General features: G+C 40.2%; 1 protein-coding gene across 1 annotated transcript in view; it reads right to left on the bottom strand.

Moving 5' to 3' along the window:
- Positions 1 to 15558, bottom strand: part of cdh15 (cadherin 15, type 1, M-cadherin (myotubule)) — a 29644-nt gene extending 14086 nt beyond the window's left edge. Inside the window, exon 1 of the mRNA XM_065261704.2 lies at positions 15181 to 15558. Coding sequence (XP_065117776.1) covers positions 15181 to 15231 — 51 coding nt within the window. The 5' untranslated portion in view covers positions 15232 to 15558. The remainder of the gene's footprint in view (positions 1 to 15180) is intronic.
- Between the last annotated feature and the right edge of the window lie 1321 nt (positions 15559 to 16879).

Here is a 16879-nt window from a genome sequence, read left to right on the forward strand (position 1 = left end):
TCATCTACACTCTGATCTGGGTTTAGGGACACTCTGGTCTTGGTCTGGGTTTAGGTACAGTCTGGTCTTGGTATAGTTAGACTCTGGTCTTGGTTTAGCTACACTCTGATCTGGGTTTAGGGACACTCTGGTCTTGATCTGGGTTTAGGTAAACTCTGGTCTTGGTATTGTAAGACTCTGGTCTTTGTTCATCTACACTCTGATCTGGGTTTAGGGACACTCTGGTCTTGGTTTAGGTACACACTTTGGTTTTGGTGGATTTAGACTCTGGTCTTGGTTTAGCTACACTCTGATCTGGGTTTAGGGACACTCTGGTCTTGATCTGGGTTTAGGTAAACTCTGGTCTTGGTATAGTTAGACTCTGGTCTTTGTTCATCTACACTCTGATCTGGGTTTAGGGACACTCTGGTCTTGGTCTGGGTTTAGGTACAGTCTGGTCTTGGTATAGTTAGACTCTGGTCTTGGTTTAGCTACACTCTGATCTGGGTTTAGGGACACTCTGGTCTTGATCTGGGTTTAGGTAAACTCTGGTCTTGGTATTGTAAGACTCTGGTCTTTGTTCATCTACACTCTGATCTTGGTTTAGGGACACTCTGGTCTTGGTTTAGGTACACACTTTGGTTTTGGTGGATTTAGACTCTGGTCTTGGTTTAGCTACACTCTGATCTGGGTTTAGGGACACTCTGGTCTTGATCTGGGTTTAGGTAAACTCTGGTCTTGGTATAGTTAGACTCTGGTCTTTGTTCATCTACACTCTGATCTGGGTTTAGGGACACTCTGGTCTTGGTCTGGGTTTAGGTACAGTCTGGTCTTGGTATAGTTAGACTCTGGTCTTGGTTTAGCTACACTCTGATCTGGGTTTAGGGACACTCTGGTCTTGATCTGGGTTTAGGTAAACTCTGGTCTTGGTATTGTAAGACTCTGGTCTTTGTTCATCTACACTCTGATCTGGGTTTAGGGACACTCTGGTCTTGGTTTAGGTACACACTTTGGTTTTGGTGGATTTAGACTCTGGTCTTGGTTTAGCTACACTCTGATCTGGGTTTAGGGACACTCTGGTCTTGATCTGGGTTTAGGTAAACTCTGGTCTTGGTATAGTAAGACTCTGGTCTTTGTTCATCTACACTCTGATCTGGGTTTAGGGACACTCTGGTCTTGGTCTGGGTTTAGGTACAGTCTGGTCTTGGTATAGTTAGACTCTGGTCTTGGTTTAGCTACACTCTGATCTGGGTTTAGGGACACTCTGGTCTTGATCTGGGTTTAGGTAAACTCTGGTCTTGGTATTGTAAGACTCTGGTCTTTGTTCATCTACACTCTGATCTGGGTTTAGGGACACTCTGGTCTTGGTTTAGGTACACACTTTGGTTTTGGTGGATTTACAAACTTTTTATTTTGTATATAAATGAGATTTGTGAGGTTTCAAAAAAATTACACTATGTATTATTTGCAGATGACACAAATTTATATAGTTCAGGAAATGATTTGAAAACTTTAGCTAATAATATTGAAGATGAAATGGTTAAACTAAAATTGTGGTTTGATGTAAATAAATTATCTTTAAATTTGAATAAGACAAAGTTTATGATATTTAGCAATAGAAGAAAGGAGGAAGTCAGCTTATCTATAAACAATGTAAATATTGAGAAGGTGTCTGAAATTAGATTTTTAGGAGTTACCTTAGATGAGAAATTGACGTGGAAAAGTCATATAATGCATGTAAAAAATAAGATGGCAAAAAGCCTATTTATTTTGAATAAGGTTAAATATAGTTTAACGTATAATACAATGAAAATGTTATATTGTTCAATGATTTTGCCTTATTTAAACTATTGTGTAGAAATATGGGGAAATACATATTATAGTAACACTATGCCTTTATTTATTTTACAGAAAAGAGCTATTCGTATTATTTTCCAAGCAGGATATAGAGATCACACAAATCCACTCTTTATTAGATCAGGTTTATTAAAATTTAAAGACATTGTAGAATTACACATTTTATTAGTGATGTTTAAAGCTAGAAGCAAAGCTCTTCCATATGATTTACAAAAGGTATTTGTTCTCACTTCTGAAGATGGAAATCATAGACGGCCGTATGACTTTAAACATCTAACAGCACGAACAACCCTGAAACAAATGTGTTGGTCTGTTGCTGGAGTAAAAGCGTGGAATTTTCTAAGGAAAGATTTAAAAAGTTGTAAAAATATTTTAGAATTTAAAAGGAGCTACAGAAAGAAACAACTTGAATTATATCAAATTGAAATTTGAATAGGACTGTATGTGATTATTAAAACGTTTAAATAAATATTAGATATGTTGCAGTTTGGGTGATGGTGGAGGGAATAAAGCTGTGACATCTACTATTTAAGTTAATATATTTCTGGTGATATTTATGTCATCTACTATTTATGTTAATAAATTATGGGTGATGGTGGAGGGAACAATGTTAAAGCCATCTACTATTTATGTTTATAAAGGGGGCAGAAAAATATAAGAATATTATTCTTCCATCTGCTCCTTTCTGATCATGGAAATGTAAAGGAAAATTCAAATGAATTGTATGTGCTTTGTATAAATAATGCATTTTCATGAAAAGAATAAAAGAGAAATGAATGAATGAAAACACTCTGATCTGGGTTTAGGGACACTCTGGTCTTGATCTGGGTTTAGGTAAACTCTGGTCTTGGTATAGTTAGACTCTGGTCTTTGTTCATCTACACTCTGATCTGGGTTTAGGGACACTCTGGTCTTGGTCTGGGTTTAGGTACAGTCTGGTCTTGGTATAGTTAGACTCTGGTCTTGGTTTAGCTACACTCTGATCTGGGTTTAGGGACACTCTGGTCTTGATCTGGGTTTAGGTAAACTCTGGTCTTGGTATTGTAAGACTCTGGTCTTTGTTCATCTACACTCTGATCTGGGTTTAGGGACACTCTGGTCTTGGTTTAGGTACACACTTTGGTTTTGGTGGATTTAGACTCTGGTCTTGGTTTAGCTACACTCTGATCTGGGTTTAGGGACACTCTGGTCTTGATCTGGGTTTAGGTAAACTCTGGTCTTGGTATAGTTAGACTCTGGTCTTTGTTCATCTACACTCTGATCTGGGTTTAGGGACACTCTGGTCTTGGTCTGGGTTTAGGTACAGTCTGGTCTTGGTATAGTTAGACTCTGGTCTTGGTTTAGCTACACTCTGATCTGGGTTTAGGGACACTCTGGTCTTGATCTGGGTTTAGGTAAACTCTGGTCTTGGTATTGTAAGACTCTGGTCTTTGTTCATCTACACTCTGATCTGGGTTTAGGGACACTCTGGTCTTGGTTTAGGTACACACTTTGGTTTTGGTGGATTTAGACTCTGGTCTTGGTTTAGCTACACTCTGATCTGGGTTTAGGGACACTCTGGTCTTGATCTGGGTTTAGGTAAACTCTGGTCTTGGTATAGTTAGACTCTGGTCTTTGTTCATCTACACTCTGATCTGGGTTTAGGGACACTCTGGTCTTGGTCTGGGTTTAGGTACAGTCTGGTCTTGGTATAGTTAGACTCTGGTCTTGGTTTAGCTACACTCTGATCTGGGTTTAGGGACACTCTGGTCTTGATCTGGGTTTAGGTAAACTCTGGTCTTGGTATTGTAAGACTCTGGTCTTTGTTCATCTACACTCTGATCTGGGTTTAGGGACACTCTGGTCTTGGTTTAGGTACACACTTTGGTTTTGGTGGATTTAGACTCTGGTCTTGGTTTAGCTACACTCTGATCTGGGTTTAGGGACACTCTGGTCTTGATCTGGGTTTAGGTAAACTCTGGTCTTGGTATAGTTAGACTCTGGTCTTTGTTCATCTACACTCTGATCTGGGTTTAGGGACACTCTGGTCTTGGTCTGGGTTTAGGTACAGTCTGGTCTTGGTATAGTTAGACTCTGGTCTTGGTTTAGCTACACTCTGATCTGGGTTTAGGGACACTCTGGTCTTGATCTGGGTTTAGGTAAACTCTGGTCTTGGTATTGTAAGACTCTGGTCTTTGTTCATCTACACTCTGATCTGGGTTTAGGGACACTCTGGTCTTGGTCTGGGTTTAGGTACAGTCTGGTCTTGGTATAGTTAGACTCTGGTCTTGGTTTAGCTACACTCTGATCTGGGTTTAGGGACACTCTGGTCTTGATCTGGGTTTAGGTAAACTCTGGTCTTGGTATAGTTAGACTCTGGTCTTTGTTCATCTACACTCTGATCTGGGTTTAGGGACACTCTGGTCTTGGTCTGGGTTTAGGTACAGTCTGGTCTTGGTATAGTTAGACTCTGGTCTTGGTTTAGCTACACTCTGATCTGGGTTTAGGGACACTCTGGTCTTGATCTGGGTTTAGGTAAACTCTGGTCTTGGTATTGTAAGACTCTGGTCTTTGTTCATCTACACTCTGATCTGGGTTTAGGGACACTCTGGTCTTGGTTTAGGTACACACTTTGGTTTTGGTGGATTTAGACTCTGGTCTTGGTTTAGCTACACTCTGATCTGGGTTTAGGGACACTCTGGTCTTGGTCGGGGTTTAGGTAAACTCTGGTCTTGGTATAGTTAGACTCTGGTCTTTGTTCATCTACACTCTGATCTGGGTTTAGGGACACTCTGGTCTTGGTTTAGGTACACACTTTGGTTTTGGTGGATTTAGACTCTGGTCTTGGTTTAGCTACACTCTGATCTGGGTTTAGGGACACTCTGGTCTTGATCTGGGTTTAGGTAAACTCTGGTCTTGGTATAGTTAGACTCTGGTCTTTGTTCATCTACACTCTGATCTGGGTTTAGGGACACTCTGGTCTTGGTCTGGGTTTAGGTACAGTCTGGTCTTGGTATAGTTAGACTCTGGTCTTGGTTTAGCTACACTCTGATCTGGGTTTAGGGACACTCTGGTCTTGATCTGGGTTTAGGTAAACTCTGGTCTTGGTATTGTAAGACTCTGGTCTTTGTTCATCTACACTCTGATCTGGGTTTAGGGACACTCTGGTCTTGGTTTAGGTACACACTTTGGTTTTGGTGGATTTAGACTCTGGTCTTGGTTTAGCTACACTCTGATCTGGGTTTAGGGACACTCTGGTCTTGATCTGGGTTTAGGTAAACTCTGGTCTTGGTATAGTTAGACTCTGGTCTTTGTTCATCTACACTCTGATCTGGGTTTAGGGACACTCTGGTCTTGGTCTGGGTTTAGGTACAGTCTGGTCTTGGTATAGTTAGACTCTGGTCTTGGTTTAGCTACACTCTGATCTGGGTTTAGGGACACTCTGGTCTTGATCTGGGTTTAGGTAAACTCTGGTCTTGGTATTGTAAGACTCTGGTCTTTGTTCATCTACACTCTGATCTGGGTTTAGGGACACTCTGGTCTTGGTTTAGGTACACACTTTGGTTTTGGTGGATTTAGACTCTGGTCTTGGTTTAGCTACACTCTGATCTGGGTTTAGGGACACTCTGGTCTTGATCTGGGTTTAGGTAAACTCTGGTCTTGGTATAGTTAGACTCTGGTCTTTGTTCATCTACACTCTGATCTGGGTTTAGGGACACTCTGGTCTTGGTCTGGGTTTAGGTACAGTCTGGTCTTGGTATAGTTAGACTCTGGTCTTGGTTTAGCTACACTCTGATCTGGGTTTAGGGACACTCTGGTCTTGATCTGGGTTTAGGTAAACTCTGGTCTTGGTATTGTAAGACTCTGGTCTTTGTTCATCTACACTCTGATCTGGGTTTAGGGACACTCTGGTCTTGGTTTAGGTACACACTTTGGTTTTGGTGGATTTAGACTCTGGTCTTGGTTTAGCTACACTCTGATCTGGGTTTAGGGACACTCTGGTCTTGATCTGGGTTTAGGTAAACTCTGGTCTTGGTATAGTTAGACTCTGGTCTTTGTTCATCTACACTCTGATCTGGGTTTAGGGACACTCTGGTCTTGGTCTGGGTTTAGGTACAGTCTGGTCTTGGTATAGTTAGACTCTGGTCTTGGTTTAGCTACACTCTGATCTGGGTTTAGGGACACTCTGGTCTTGATCTGGGTTTAGGTAAACTCTGGTCTTGGTATTGTAAGACTCTGGTCTTTGTTCATCTACACTCTGATCTGGGTTTAGGGACACTCTGGTCTTGGTTTAGGTACACACTTTGGTTTTGGTGGATTTAGACTCTGGTCTTGGTTTAGCTACACTCTGATCTGGGTTTAGGGACACTCTGGTCTTGATCTGGGTTTAGGTAAACTCTGGTCTTGGTATAGTTAGACTCTGGTCTTTGTTCATCTACACTCTGATCTGGGTTTAGGGACACTCTGGTCTTGGTCTGGGTTTAGGTACAGTCTGGTCTTGGTATAGTTAGACTCTGGTCTTGGTTTAGCTACACTCTGATCTGGGTTTAGGGACACTCTGGTCTTGATCTGGGTTTAGGTAAACTCTGGTCTTGGTATTGTAAGACTCTGGTCTTTGTTCATCTACACTCTGATCTGGGTTTAGGGACACTCTGGTCTTGGTTTAGGTACACACTTTGGTTTTGGTGGATTTAGACTCTGGTCTTGGTTTAGCTACACTCTGATCTGGGTTTAGGGACACTCTGGTCTTGATCTGGGTTTAGGTAAACTCTGGTCTTGGTATAGTTAGACTCTGGTCTTTGTTCATCTACACTCTGATCTGGGTTTAGGGACACTCTGGTCTTGGTCTGGGTTTAGGTACAGTCTGGTCTTGGTATAGTTAGACTCTGGTCTTGGTTTAGCTACACTCTGATCTGGGTTTAGGGACACTCTGGTCTTGATCTGGGTTTAGGTAAACTCTGGTCTTGGTATTGTAAGACTCTGGTCTTTGTTCATCTACACTCTGATCTGGGTTTAGGGACACTCTGGTCTTGGTTTAGGTACACACTTTGGTTTTGGTGGATTTAGACTCTGGTCTTGGTTTAGCTACACTCTGATCTGGGTTTAGGGACACTCTGGTCTTGATCTGGGTTTAGGTAAACTCTGGTCTTGGTATAGTTAGACTCTGGTCTTTGTTCATCTACACTCTGATCTGGGTTTAGGGACACTCTGGTCTTGGTCTGGGTTTAGGTACAGTCTGGTCTTGGTATAGTTAGACTCTGGTCTTGGTTTAGCTACACTCTGATCTGGGTTTAGGGACACTCTGGTCTTGATCTGGGTTTAGGTAAACTCTGGTCTTGGTATTGTAAGACTCTGGTCTTTGTTCATCTACACTCTGATCTGGGTTTAGGGACACTCTGGTCTTGGTTTAGGTACACACTTTGGTTTTGGTGGATTTAGACTCTGGTCTTGGTTTAGCTACACTCTGATCTGGGTTTAGGGACACTCTGGTCTTGATCTGGGTTTAGGTAAACTCTGGTCTTGGTATAGTTAGACTCTGGTCTTTGTTCATCTACACTCTGATCTGGGTTTAGGGACACTCTGGTCTTGGTCTGGGTTTAGGTACAGTCTGGTCTTGGTATAGTTAGACTCTGGTCTTGGTTTAGCTACACTCTGATCTGGGTTTAGGGACACTCTGGTCTTGATCTGGGTTTAGGTAAACTCTGGTCTTGGTATTGTAAGACTCTGGTCTTTGTTCATCTACACTCTGATCTGGGTTTAGGGACACTCTGGTCTTGGTTTAGGTACACACTTTGGTTTTGGTGGATTTAGACTCTGGTCTTGGTTTAGCTACACTCTGATCTGGGTTTAGGGACACTCTGGTCTTGATCTGGGTTTAGGTAAACTCTGGTCTTGGTATAGTTAGACTCTGGTCTTTGTTCATCTACACTCTGATCTGGGTTTAGGGACACTCTGGTCTTGGTTTAGGTACACACTTTGGTTTTGGTGTAGTTAGACTCTGGTCTTGGTTTAGCTACACTCTGATCTGGGTTTAGGGACACTCTGGTCTTGATCTGGGTTTAGGTAAACTCTGGTCTTGGTATAGTTAGACTCTGGTCTTTGTTCATCTACACTCTGATCTGGGTTTAGGGACACTCTGGTCTTGGTTTAGGTACACACTTTGGTTTTGGTGGATTTAGACTCTGGTCTTGGTTTAGCTACACTCTGATCTGGGTTTAGGGATACTCTGGTCTTGTCTTGGTTTCGGTACACTCTGGTCTTGGTCTGGGTTTAGGGACACTCGGTTTAGGGGCACTCTGGTCTTGTCTTAGTTTAGTTACACTCTGGTCTTGGTCGGGGGTTTAGGTAAACTCTGGTTTTGGTGTAGTTAGACTCTGGTCTTGGTTTAGCTACACTCTGATCTGGGTTTAGGGACACTCTGGTCTTGGTTTAGGTACACTCTGGTTTTGGTGTAGTTAGACTCTGGTCTTGGTTTAGCTACACTCTGATCTGGGTTTAGGTAAACTCTGGTCTTGGTATAGTTAGACTCTGGTCTTTGTTCATCTACACTCTGATCTGGGTTTAGGGACACTCTGGTCTTGGTTTAGGTACACACTTTGGTTTTGGTGGATTTAGACTCTGGTCTTGGTTTAGCTACACTCTGATCTGGGTTTAGGGATACTCTGGTCTTGTCTTGGTTTCGGTACACTCTGGTCTTGGTCTGGGTTTAGGGACACTCGGTTTAGGGGCACTCTGGTCTTGTCTTGCTTTAGTTACACTCTGGTCTTGGTCGGGGTTTAGGTAAACTCTGGTCTTGGTATAGTTAGACTCTGGTCTTTGTTCATCTACACTCTGATCTGGGTTTAGGGACACTCTGGTCTTGGTTTAGGTACACACTTTGGTTTTGGTGTAGTTAGACTCTGGTCTTGGTTTAGCTACACTCTGATCTGGGTTTAGGTAAACTCTGGTCTTGGTATAGTTAGACTCTGGTCTTTGTTCATCTACACTCTGATCTGGGTTTAGGGACACTCGGTTTAGGGGCACTCTGGTCTTGTCTTGCTTTAGTTACACTCTGGTCTTGGTCGGGGTTTAGGTAAACTCTGGTCTTGGTATAGTTAGACTCTGGTCTTTGTTCATCTACACTCTGATCTGGGTTTAGGGACACTCTGGTCTTGGTTTAGGTACACACTTTGGTTTTGGTGGATTTAGACTCTGGTCTTGGTTTAGCTACACTCTGATCTGGGTTTAGGGATACTCTGGTCTTGTCTTGGTTTCGGTACACTCTGGTCTTGGTCTGGGTTTAGGTACACTCTGGTCTTGGTATAGGTAGACTCTGGTCTTGGTTTGTCTACACACTGATCTTGGTTTAGGGACACTCTGGTCTTGTCTTGCTTTAGTTACACTCTGGTCTTGGCCTGGTCTCGGTTTAGATGCTCTTAACTAGAACACTAGTTGCGACAGAGGATGGCATCCTGAATGTAGGATGTGAGGAATACCGAACATTACAGGCATTCCCAGGCTATGGGAACTAATCTTAGAGCTGTTTAAATTCTCTACACTGCTCAAGCAATACAACATTACACACACCTCTGCATTCACAACATACACAAATCTTTTTTCAAATCACATTTTTTATGTTGATTAAATGGCAAAAAAGCAGCAATAAAATATCAACATTTTTCAATTGTATAAGCTGGACTTAATGTCCTATAGTCTGAGATGTTTGGAGACCCTAAAATGTTGGCTTGTTTCAACCCATGATTAAGTAAAATATGGACAAATCTAACTGCTAGTTTACATTGCACTATAAAATGTCAACACTTCACCAAATTATGGGTTGAAGCAACACACCATAGGTTAATTTAAACCCAACAGTTGGTTTTGTTCCATATTTGCCCAACCATAGGTCAAAACAACCCAATGATTATTAATGAGTGCAAACAATCTCCAATGAACTCCGTTAAACTCTAATAAAATTAACCCGGAAATGTGGGTTAGAATAACCCAGCATAGGTTAAATTCAACAGGATTAGTTTGTCACTTTTAGACCCAACCATGGGTTGAAAATGATGTGGCATCTGCTGAAGATCTGTGTTGTACTGAAGTCTGATGGGTGGTCCTGGGTTACTCATCGGTGTCCCTTAATGTCTTTAACAGAGCCACACAGTTACATTACTTGTCTTATTGTTTACCACCCAGATCTTTCTGAGGGTCTAATATGATCCACACACAAAAAATGCTGGGTTATTTTCAACCCAACTTTGGGTCGAAAAGAGACAAACCCAAACCATTGGGTTGTGATATAACCTATGCTGGATTATTTAAACCATTGTTGGGTCAAATATAACAATCATCTGGGTTAACTTAACCTAATAGATGGCTTTGTTACTTTTTGACCTAATGTTGGGTCGAAAATTACCCATAAAACATGAAACATTTCTTCTCAAATTCGATTAAAGTCAAAACTATAAAATTACTTTTTGGATGGATACAAGAATACCCCTCATGTGAACGGCCATAGTAAGCAGGCATTTGACATTGCTGAAAATACTTCAGTGTCTGACCGTCTTACTGACATCCCCAGAGACAGCAGCTGCCAACCCCGCCAACACAATAACCACCATAACATACAACTTTCTCATGACAGTATTATGAATGACCAAGACAGTTTAATCTTTTAGGGCTTTTAGTACTTCCAGAACATTCCAGCACCCAGTTGTTCCTCCCTGTCTCACATTTAACCCAGTTTAGCCCTACTTTTACCGGAGTAAGGCATTCCTGAAACCTCACACACACACACATGTTAGGGTCAGCTGTTGTAAAGTATGGACACTGATGGTGTGGACCGTGACTAACAGAATGTGATATGCTACATTTCTGATGGGTGAATGTGAAACACATTCTGCCTGTGTTCAGGGGACTAGTTTTGAAAACTAGTTTGTTTCCACACTGCACTTCAATTTTAAAAGTTAAAATAATTCAACTTTATTTTATAGGTTACAGCCACTAGTCAAGATAATAAAAAATTCAGAGTTGAAAATCCAAGTTGATTATACTTAAAAAAATTATTATTTGACCATGCATAAACTTAAATTTGGCAAGCTGACTGATGAGGCCATGTGACATGTGTTGTGTGTGTTAGAGAAAGAGGTCCTAGGGGTCACACAGGTGGAGATACGCTGCATTTTCATTGGTCACTATGTCCTTGTGTCCAAGGTCATCATCTCTCTCTCTTTCTAAAAAAAAAATAGGGTGTACCATAAGGTCCATCAGAGTCACATCTTGGACCCTCTATAGTCAGAATGATATCATCTAATCTACTTACGGTACATTCACACGGGGCGAAAGCGTTACCGCTTGATGGAAGGCTTGTCTGAAGGGTGGCCAACAGCCAATCACAGTGGCCGCAACCTATGCTCCGGTTTTCCATAAACGTAATTGTCTGGCTCTGCCTAGGTTATTTGCATAAGGCGATCTGATTGGCTGACGCACGTGTTGCCGCTTGAAAAGTTGACGTGGCGCCGACGGTTCCACAATTCAGTTCAACAACGCATGACGTCACCCATTAATAGTGAATGGGAAGCGTTAACGCTTACGCCCCGTGTGAATGCACCGTAATGCTGCATACACACAAAATGCGAAGTATCGCGTTCTAGATTACTTGTGGGATTTAACTTCATGTCGTGAAAATTTCTTGTTTGAGTTAAATATTTTTAACTTGAAGCGTTTGAGGTAAATATCACATGTTTTTGTTGCAATTGCGGCATTTAATTAGCGTCATTTGCATCGCCCCACACAAGTGTGCTTCTATTTGCGTCTTTGCATTGACTTTGTAATCCACTTGCGCAAATCGATGAATTCGTGTTTGGTGTGTACGCCCCATAACACTGTCCGTCTCTAAATTCTATTGCAGGTTTAATGAAAGCAGATTATAGTTCAGGCAAAGCGGTGCACGCTGTACAATACATACAATATAAACATGTATCTAAATGTAAAAATGACACTAAGATAAACTGTGAGTTATCTGTAAATCTGACTATCATCAGCTGGAACGGTGTATGAACTTAACAGTGTTTGCTTTAGTTTTATACTTTATATATTTTTATAGAGATTTTACTCATTGCACGCTCTGGCCGGATCTTTCCTCAGTAGAGATTACCACACAAGACAAATGGTGTTCAGGCCGGATCTAAGAACAGCTGCACATCTTCATAGCAAACGCTTCATACAGCCACACCAAATCACTCCTGACATACAAGAATATCAATGCACACTACTGTTGGGAAAGTCTCTGCTTGCTCACCAAATATCTGGGTATTTAAACAACGAATTATCAAAGTAGTTCATGTTTTCAGAGCCATAAGAAGTCACATGATCAAACACTTATCATTGGCACCTCAGGTCAGCCATTATCATGCGCTGATGTTTTCTGACTCTGTGTCTCTCATAAGTGTTACATCGAAAAAGAAACTTAAACTTAAAATGTACACTTCACGCCATTTCACGCAGTCGTGTTTCTACAGTAGCTATAAACAAATAAACTGCTCTAAAGAGCGCATTTTGCCATTACGTTGTCTCAGCTGATGACATGTTTGTCCTGTGATGGCTACCGTAGCTTCTCTATGCGTTGCGAAAGTAAGCGGTGAGCTATTGACTAAGCCATTAGCTGCACTTAACAATCTTACCACTAGATGCCACTAAAAATCAACACTGTGGACCTAGAAGATCCACAAAAGAAGTTTCAACAATGTCTCAAAGTCATGATGCGTTCACACCAGACGCGGCAAGCGCGAGTGATTTACATGTTAAGTCAATGCAAAGACGTGAATAGGCAAAGGTATCCTGCAGCGTCGTAAGTACGAATTACGTGGCCCGCAGATCACGAGGCAACGCTCAATTCGTGCAGATTACGCATTTCGCGCAAATTAAGCGTTGCAGCTTGATCCGCGCGAGTTGAAAAATCTGAACTTTGCCAGATTTTCGCGCCACGTTAACCAATCAGGAGCTTGCTCTAGCACTGACGTGATTACAGGAAGAGAGCGGAAGCAGAAAAACAAAACAACAATCATCATCGCTACAGGAGACATCTTCGTACTGTTACGGGAATTAAAAGGATCTTGTTTGGAAGAAAGTGAGTGAGGAAGTCAACAATTTGAGCTATATAAGCCCAAATGTATGAATGTCTCAAATGACTAGAATTGAAGCGCGTAAACACAAAATGTTCAAGAGTCCAACTACGCGCGAAAAAGGCGTATTTGCCACCTCTTCCGCGTCTGGTGTGAACGCACAGTTAGGTTTTTTCCAGTCCGATCTCATATACATATTTTACGAGGTGGCCAAATTATATGATATCACACAATGTGAATCATAGAAAAACGTACAATTGCTACATCAAAGCACCAATAAAGCCCCATCCCCATTCCTAATCTCACAGCGAAGGCAAATAGTACTAAAACATAAAAATGAGATCGTATAAAGTCATACGCATTGGCCACCTCAAATACATAAATTCCAATGAGATTTTTTGTTATTTAAACAAATCTCCATTAAAATTTTCATTAAGTCTCAAAGGTTGATATAAAAGGAATAAAAACTTCTTTGCTATAGGCAGAAAATGACCAAAAAGCTAAAAAACTTTTAACCTCAAGTCACATTAACATATTTGTTTGGATTTTGCTGATAAATAGCGTGGTTGTGTTGGCCAATGAAAAGCTTGTTTATTCAAAGCAAGATGAAAAACTCACCCATTGGGGCATGCACAGGACACATCATTCATTTCCGCAATCTGTAGTCCATTTGATATATAAACAGTTGTGATCAGTGATTGTGGTGAATGTTTCTGGCGGTGTGACTTTGTTTGCGTTCTCATTTATTTCTTCCCAGACCAAAGAGGGTTATGAAACCGTAATGTCAAAATGAAGTTCAAACCAGCTGTATTCTCTCAATATTATTCACGATCAGTCATCATTTCATTTATCCGAATGACGCGTGTTTAGATCGCCATTTTCCACTGGCAGTAATAAACCTCTGATGGTTAGTAGGTTCAGTGAAAAAAACAAAACAAAGAAAGTTAACAATCAATTACTAAACATGACCTCGAATGTCCCACTGCAGATGATTTTAACAGATGTGCTTCAGGTCACAAGCAATTTTGCATCTAATAGCCGTCAAACACAGACGTTAAGGCTAAAACAAGGCAAAATTTGGTGTGTCATTTAAAATTTAATAGACGTATTGCCCCCCTAAAACAAAATGAAACCAATCACCTTGTGATCACTGTTGACTTTGGTTACATGATGGAATATCAGACATCTTTCTATTAGTTATTTTGGCAAAAACCACATGTAACCAAATTTAACTTTATTTTGGCTGGAACTTCTAGAAGTGAGTTACTTACACTGCAAAGAGTGCTAAGTTTCACTTTACGTGTATTCAACTTAAATTTTTCACCTAAAGTGAAACTAAAATAATAAAACTTGTTGGTCCAACTTTTCACTTGTTACACTTTACCTGTAGATGCTTATCAATTGACATTGCAATATTACGAAATAATGCAATGTTTACCATAAAACTTCTTATTAGTTTCAAAGAAAGTTCAATTCTTTAATGCTGTCAATTTATTGTAGTTTTTAGTTGTAATTTTCCAAAACAATTTAAATAAACAAAACTTTGAGTTTAAAACTAATAATGAGATCAATAATTATAATCAATATAGACAACAATACAAAATTGCAAACATACCTGCTTTACAAAACCTTTTAACTTGGCAGATTTTTATATTGTTGTTATTTTTTGTTCATTGTAATTATTAAAAAATAATTATCATATTACCCACACTGCAAAAAGATGACTTCTTACATTTTCAGTAGAAATATCAAAAAATTCTTAAATCAAGATATCAGTATTTTCTTGATAAGCAAAATTACCTGGTAATATTAGTCACATTTTCTGACTTAAAATATACAATTTAAGTAAATTTGTGCTTAAAATAAACAAAAATATCTGCCAATGGGACTGAGTAAAGTAAGAAAAAACAACACTTATTTTAATATATTTTTTCCTCACCCCAATTGGCAGATATGTTTGCTTGTTTTAAGCACAAATTCACTTAAATTGTATATTTTTTTGTCTAAAACTAGACTTATTTTCCTATGTCATTTTGCTCATCAAGAAAAAACATCTTAATTTAAGAATTTTTAGATATTTTTACTGAAAACCAGACAAAAATAATTTTTTTGCAGTGAAGGAACATCCCATTACTGTAGTGCACCTCCTATTATGGCCTACAATGTTATTCAAACCATAACATTAAGACAGAATTGAATATAAAAGAAAAAGTTCACCAGCATTAACCAAGTAAGTAAAGTAAAGTAAAGCTCAACTCACCTGACACACAACGGTCACCAGTACACTCAGTATCACCACGGCCTTCATCATCTGATTCGATTCGCTCGCAATAAAGCACCACAGAAGAGTCAATCTGTAAAACTCAACAGCGTCCAAAGACGAGGGCGAGTCGGGCGTCTTTGAGCTGCCGGGATCTCGGTCTCAGTTTGAGCGGTCTGCACAGGGTGTTTGAGTGACAGCACATGTGTTCAGGGCTCAACCCCCACACACAGCTCTCCAATGGCACAGACACACCCCACAAGTTTGAAAGTTTAAGACATGATCTATTGAATCAGGAATTAAATGTTTAAAACACAAAACAGACGGTGAAAATAAGCTTTGACAGAGAGAATGAGTGAAGAAAACAAACAGAAAGAGAGATAGATCCACACCAGCTTTACAAAATATCCATCCTAAACATTATGTAATACAACATTTCTGTTTCTGATCTTTGGATGTTGAAAATAGTATGCCAAAGGTGTCAGACTGAATGCTCTGCTAATGTTACCCATAATCCTTTGTGCAACAGAAGTGCATGTGAAGCCAAAGCTGCCGCAGCTGTTTGTTAAAAGTACGAACACAAAAGTTATTCAAATGTTTGGCTGATGAATTTAGATAGACGCTACTTAATGGAAATGTGACGGGGTGCCAGAGTTGGATCAAAAAAGAAATCCAACGATTTAACCCAATCACTTGGTTTGGTCCTTTTTGACCCACCTACTGGCAGCTAGTTGCCAGCAATCTACTGTTATTTTACAGTTCTACTTTCGTTAATTTACAGCTTCCCTTTATTTAACGGTATGTTACCGTATTAATACCCTTGAACCCAACTCATTTCATTTGGGAAACCAGTTGCCTTGAGTTTAGGATGCAAGTATGTACAGTTCTACAGTATTTTACTGTTTTGTTAAAAAACAGCATTTTCCTGTATCTAGCCGTTTTTCACTGTATTTTTTACAGTGCAAGTTTCTATAATGTTTAATTTATAACTTTGTGTAAGTTCTTTAGTCAAAGCAATACTTCTCATGTTAAAATGCAAGCACACAAAAGTTATTCGAATATTTGGAAGATGAATTTAAATAGACGCTACTTGCATGGAAATGTGACGGGTTGCCAGTGTTGGGTCAAAAAGGAAACCCAACGATTTAACCCAATGACTTGGTTTGGTCATTTTTGAGCCACCTAGCATTTTTTAGAGTATAATAATGAGTTACTTATAATAGTTTAACCCCTACAAAAAGTATTCAAGCAAACCACTAAACCAAACCTACGGCAAGCGTGCGGGGGTCACACCGGCGAAAATGACATAAGTACTAACCTGACCTCCTCTAATCATCTAGATTGGTTATCAGTAAACGGCAGGAATCGAACACTCATGAGCACTGAACGTGTTTGTGTTAACTTCAAACTCGGTGACTGGTCATGTGATATCTTATAGATCTTCAGTATAGCAGCGTACATTCCATATGTCCACACACAGGTTATGTTCCTCTACACATGAAGAAGACCGCAGGACCTCTTCATTCCAACATCTCACTATGATTCATGTTACTCAGGTGTTTTTGGTGTCAGTCATGCGATTAAACTTGCAAACATGTATGTATGGTGGATATATAAGCTCTGAGCATGCCAGTTCCTCCAGCATCATTTATAGGAATGCATGCAGCAGTAGTACAACCAACAAATGTATTAGACCAGC

This window comes from Paramisgurnus dabryanus, chromosome 2 (genome assembly GCF_030506205.2).
Source record: "Paramisgurnus dabryanus chromosome 2, PD_genome_1.1, whole genome shotgun sequence".
NCBI classification, from domain to species: Eukaryota; Metazoa; Chordata; class Actinopteri; order Cypriniformes; family Cobitidae; genus Paramisgurnus; species Paramisgurnus dabryanus.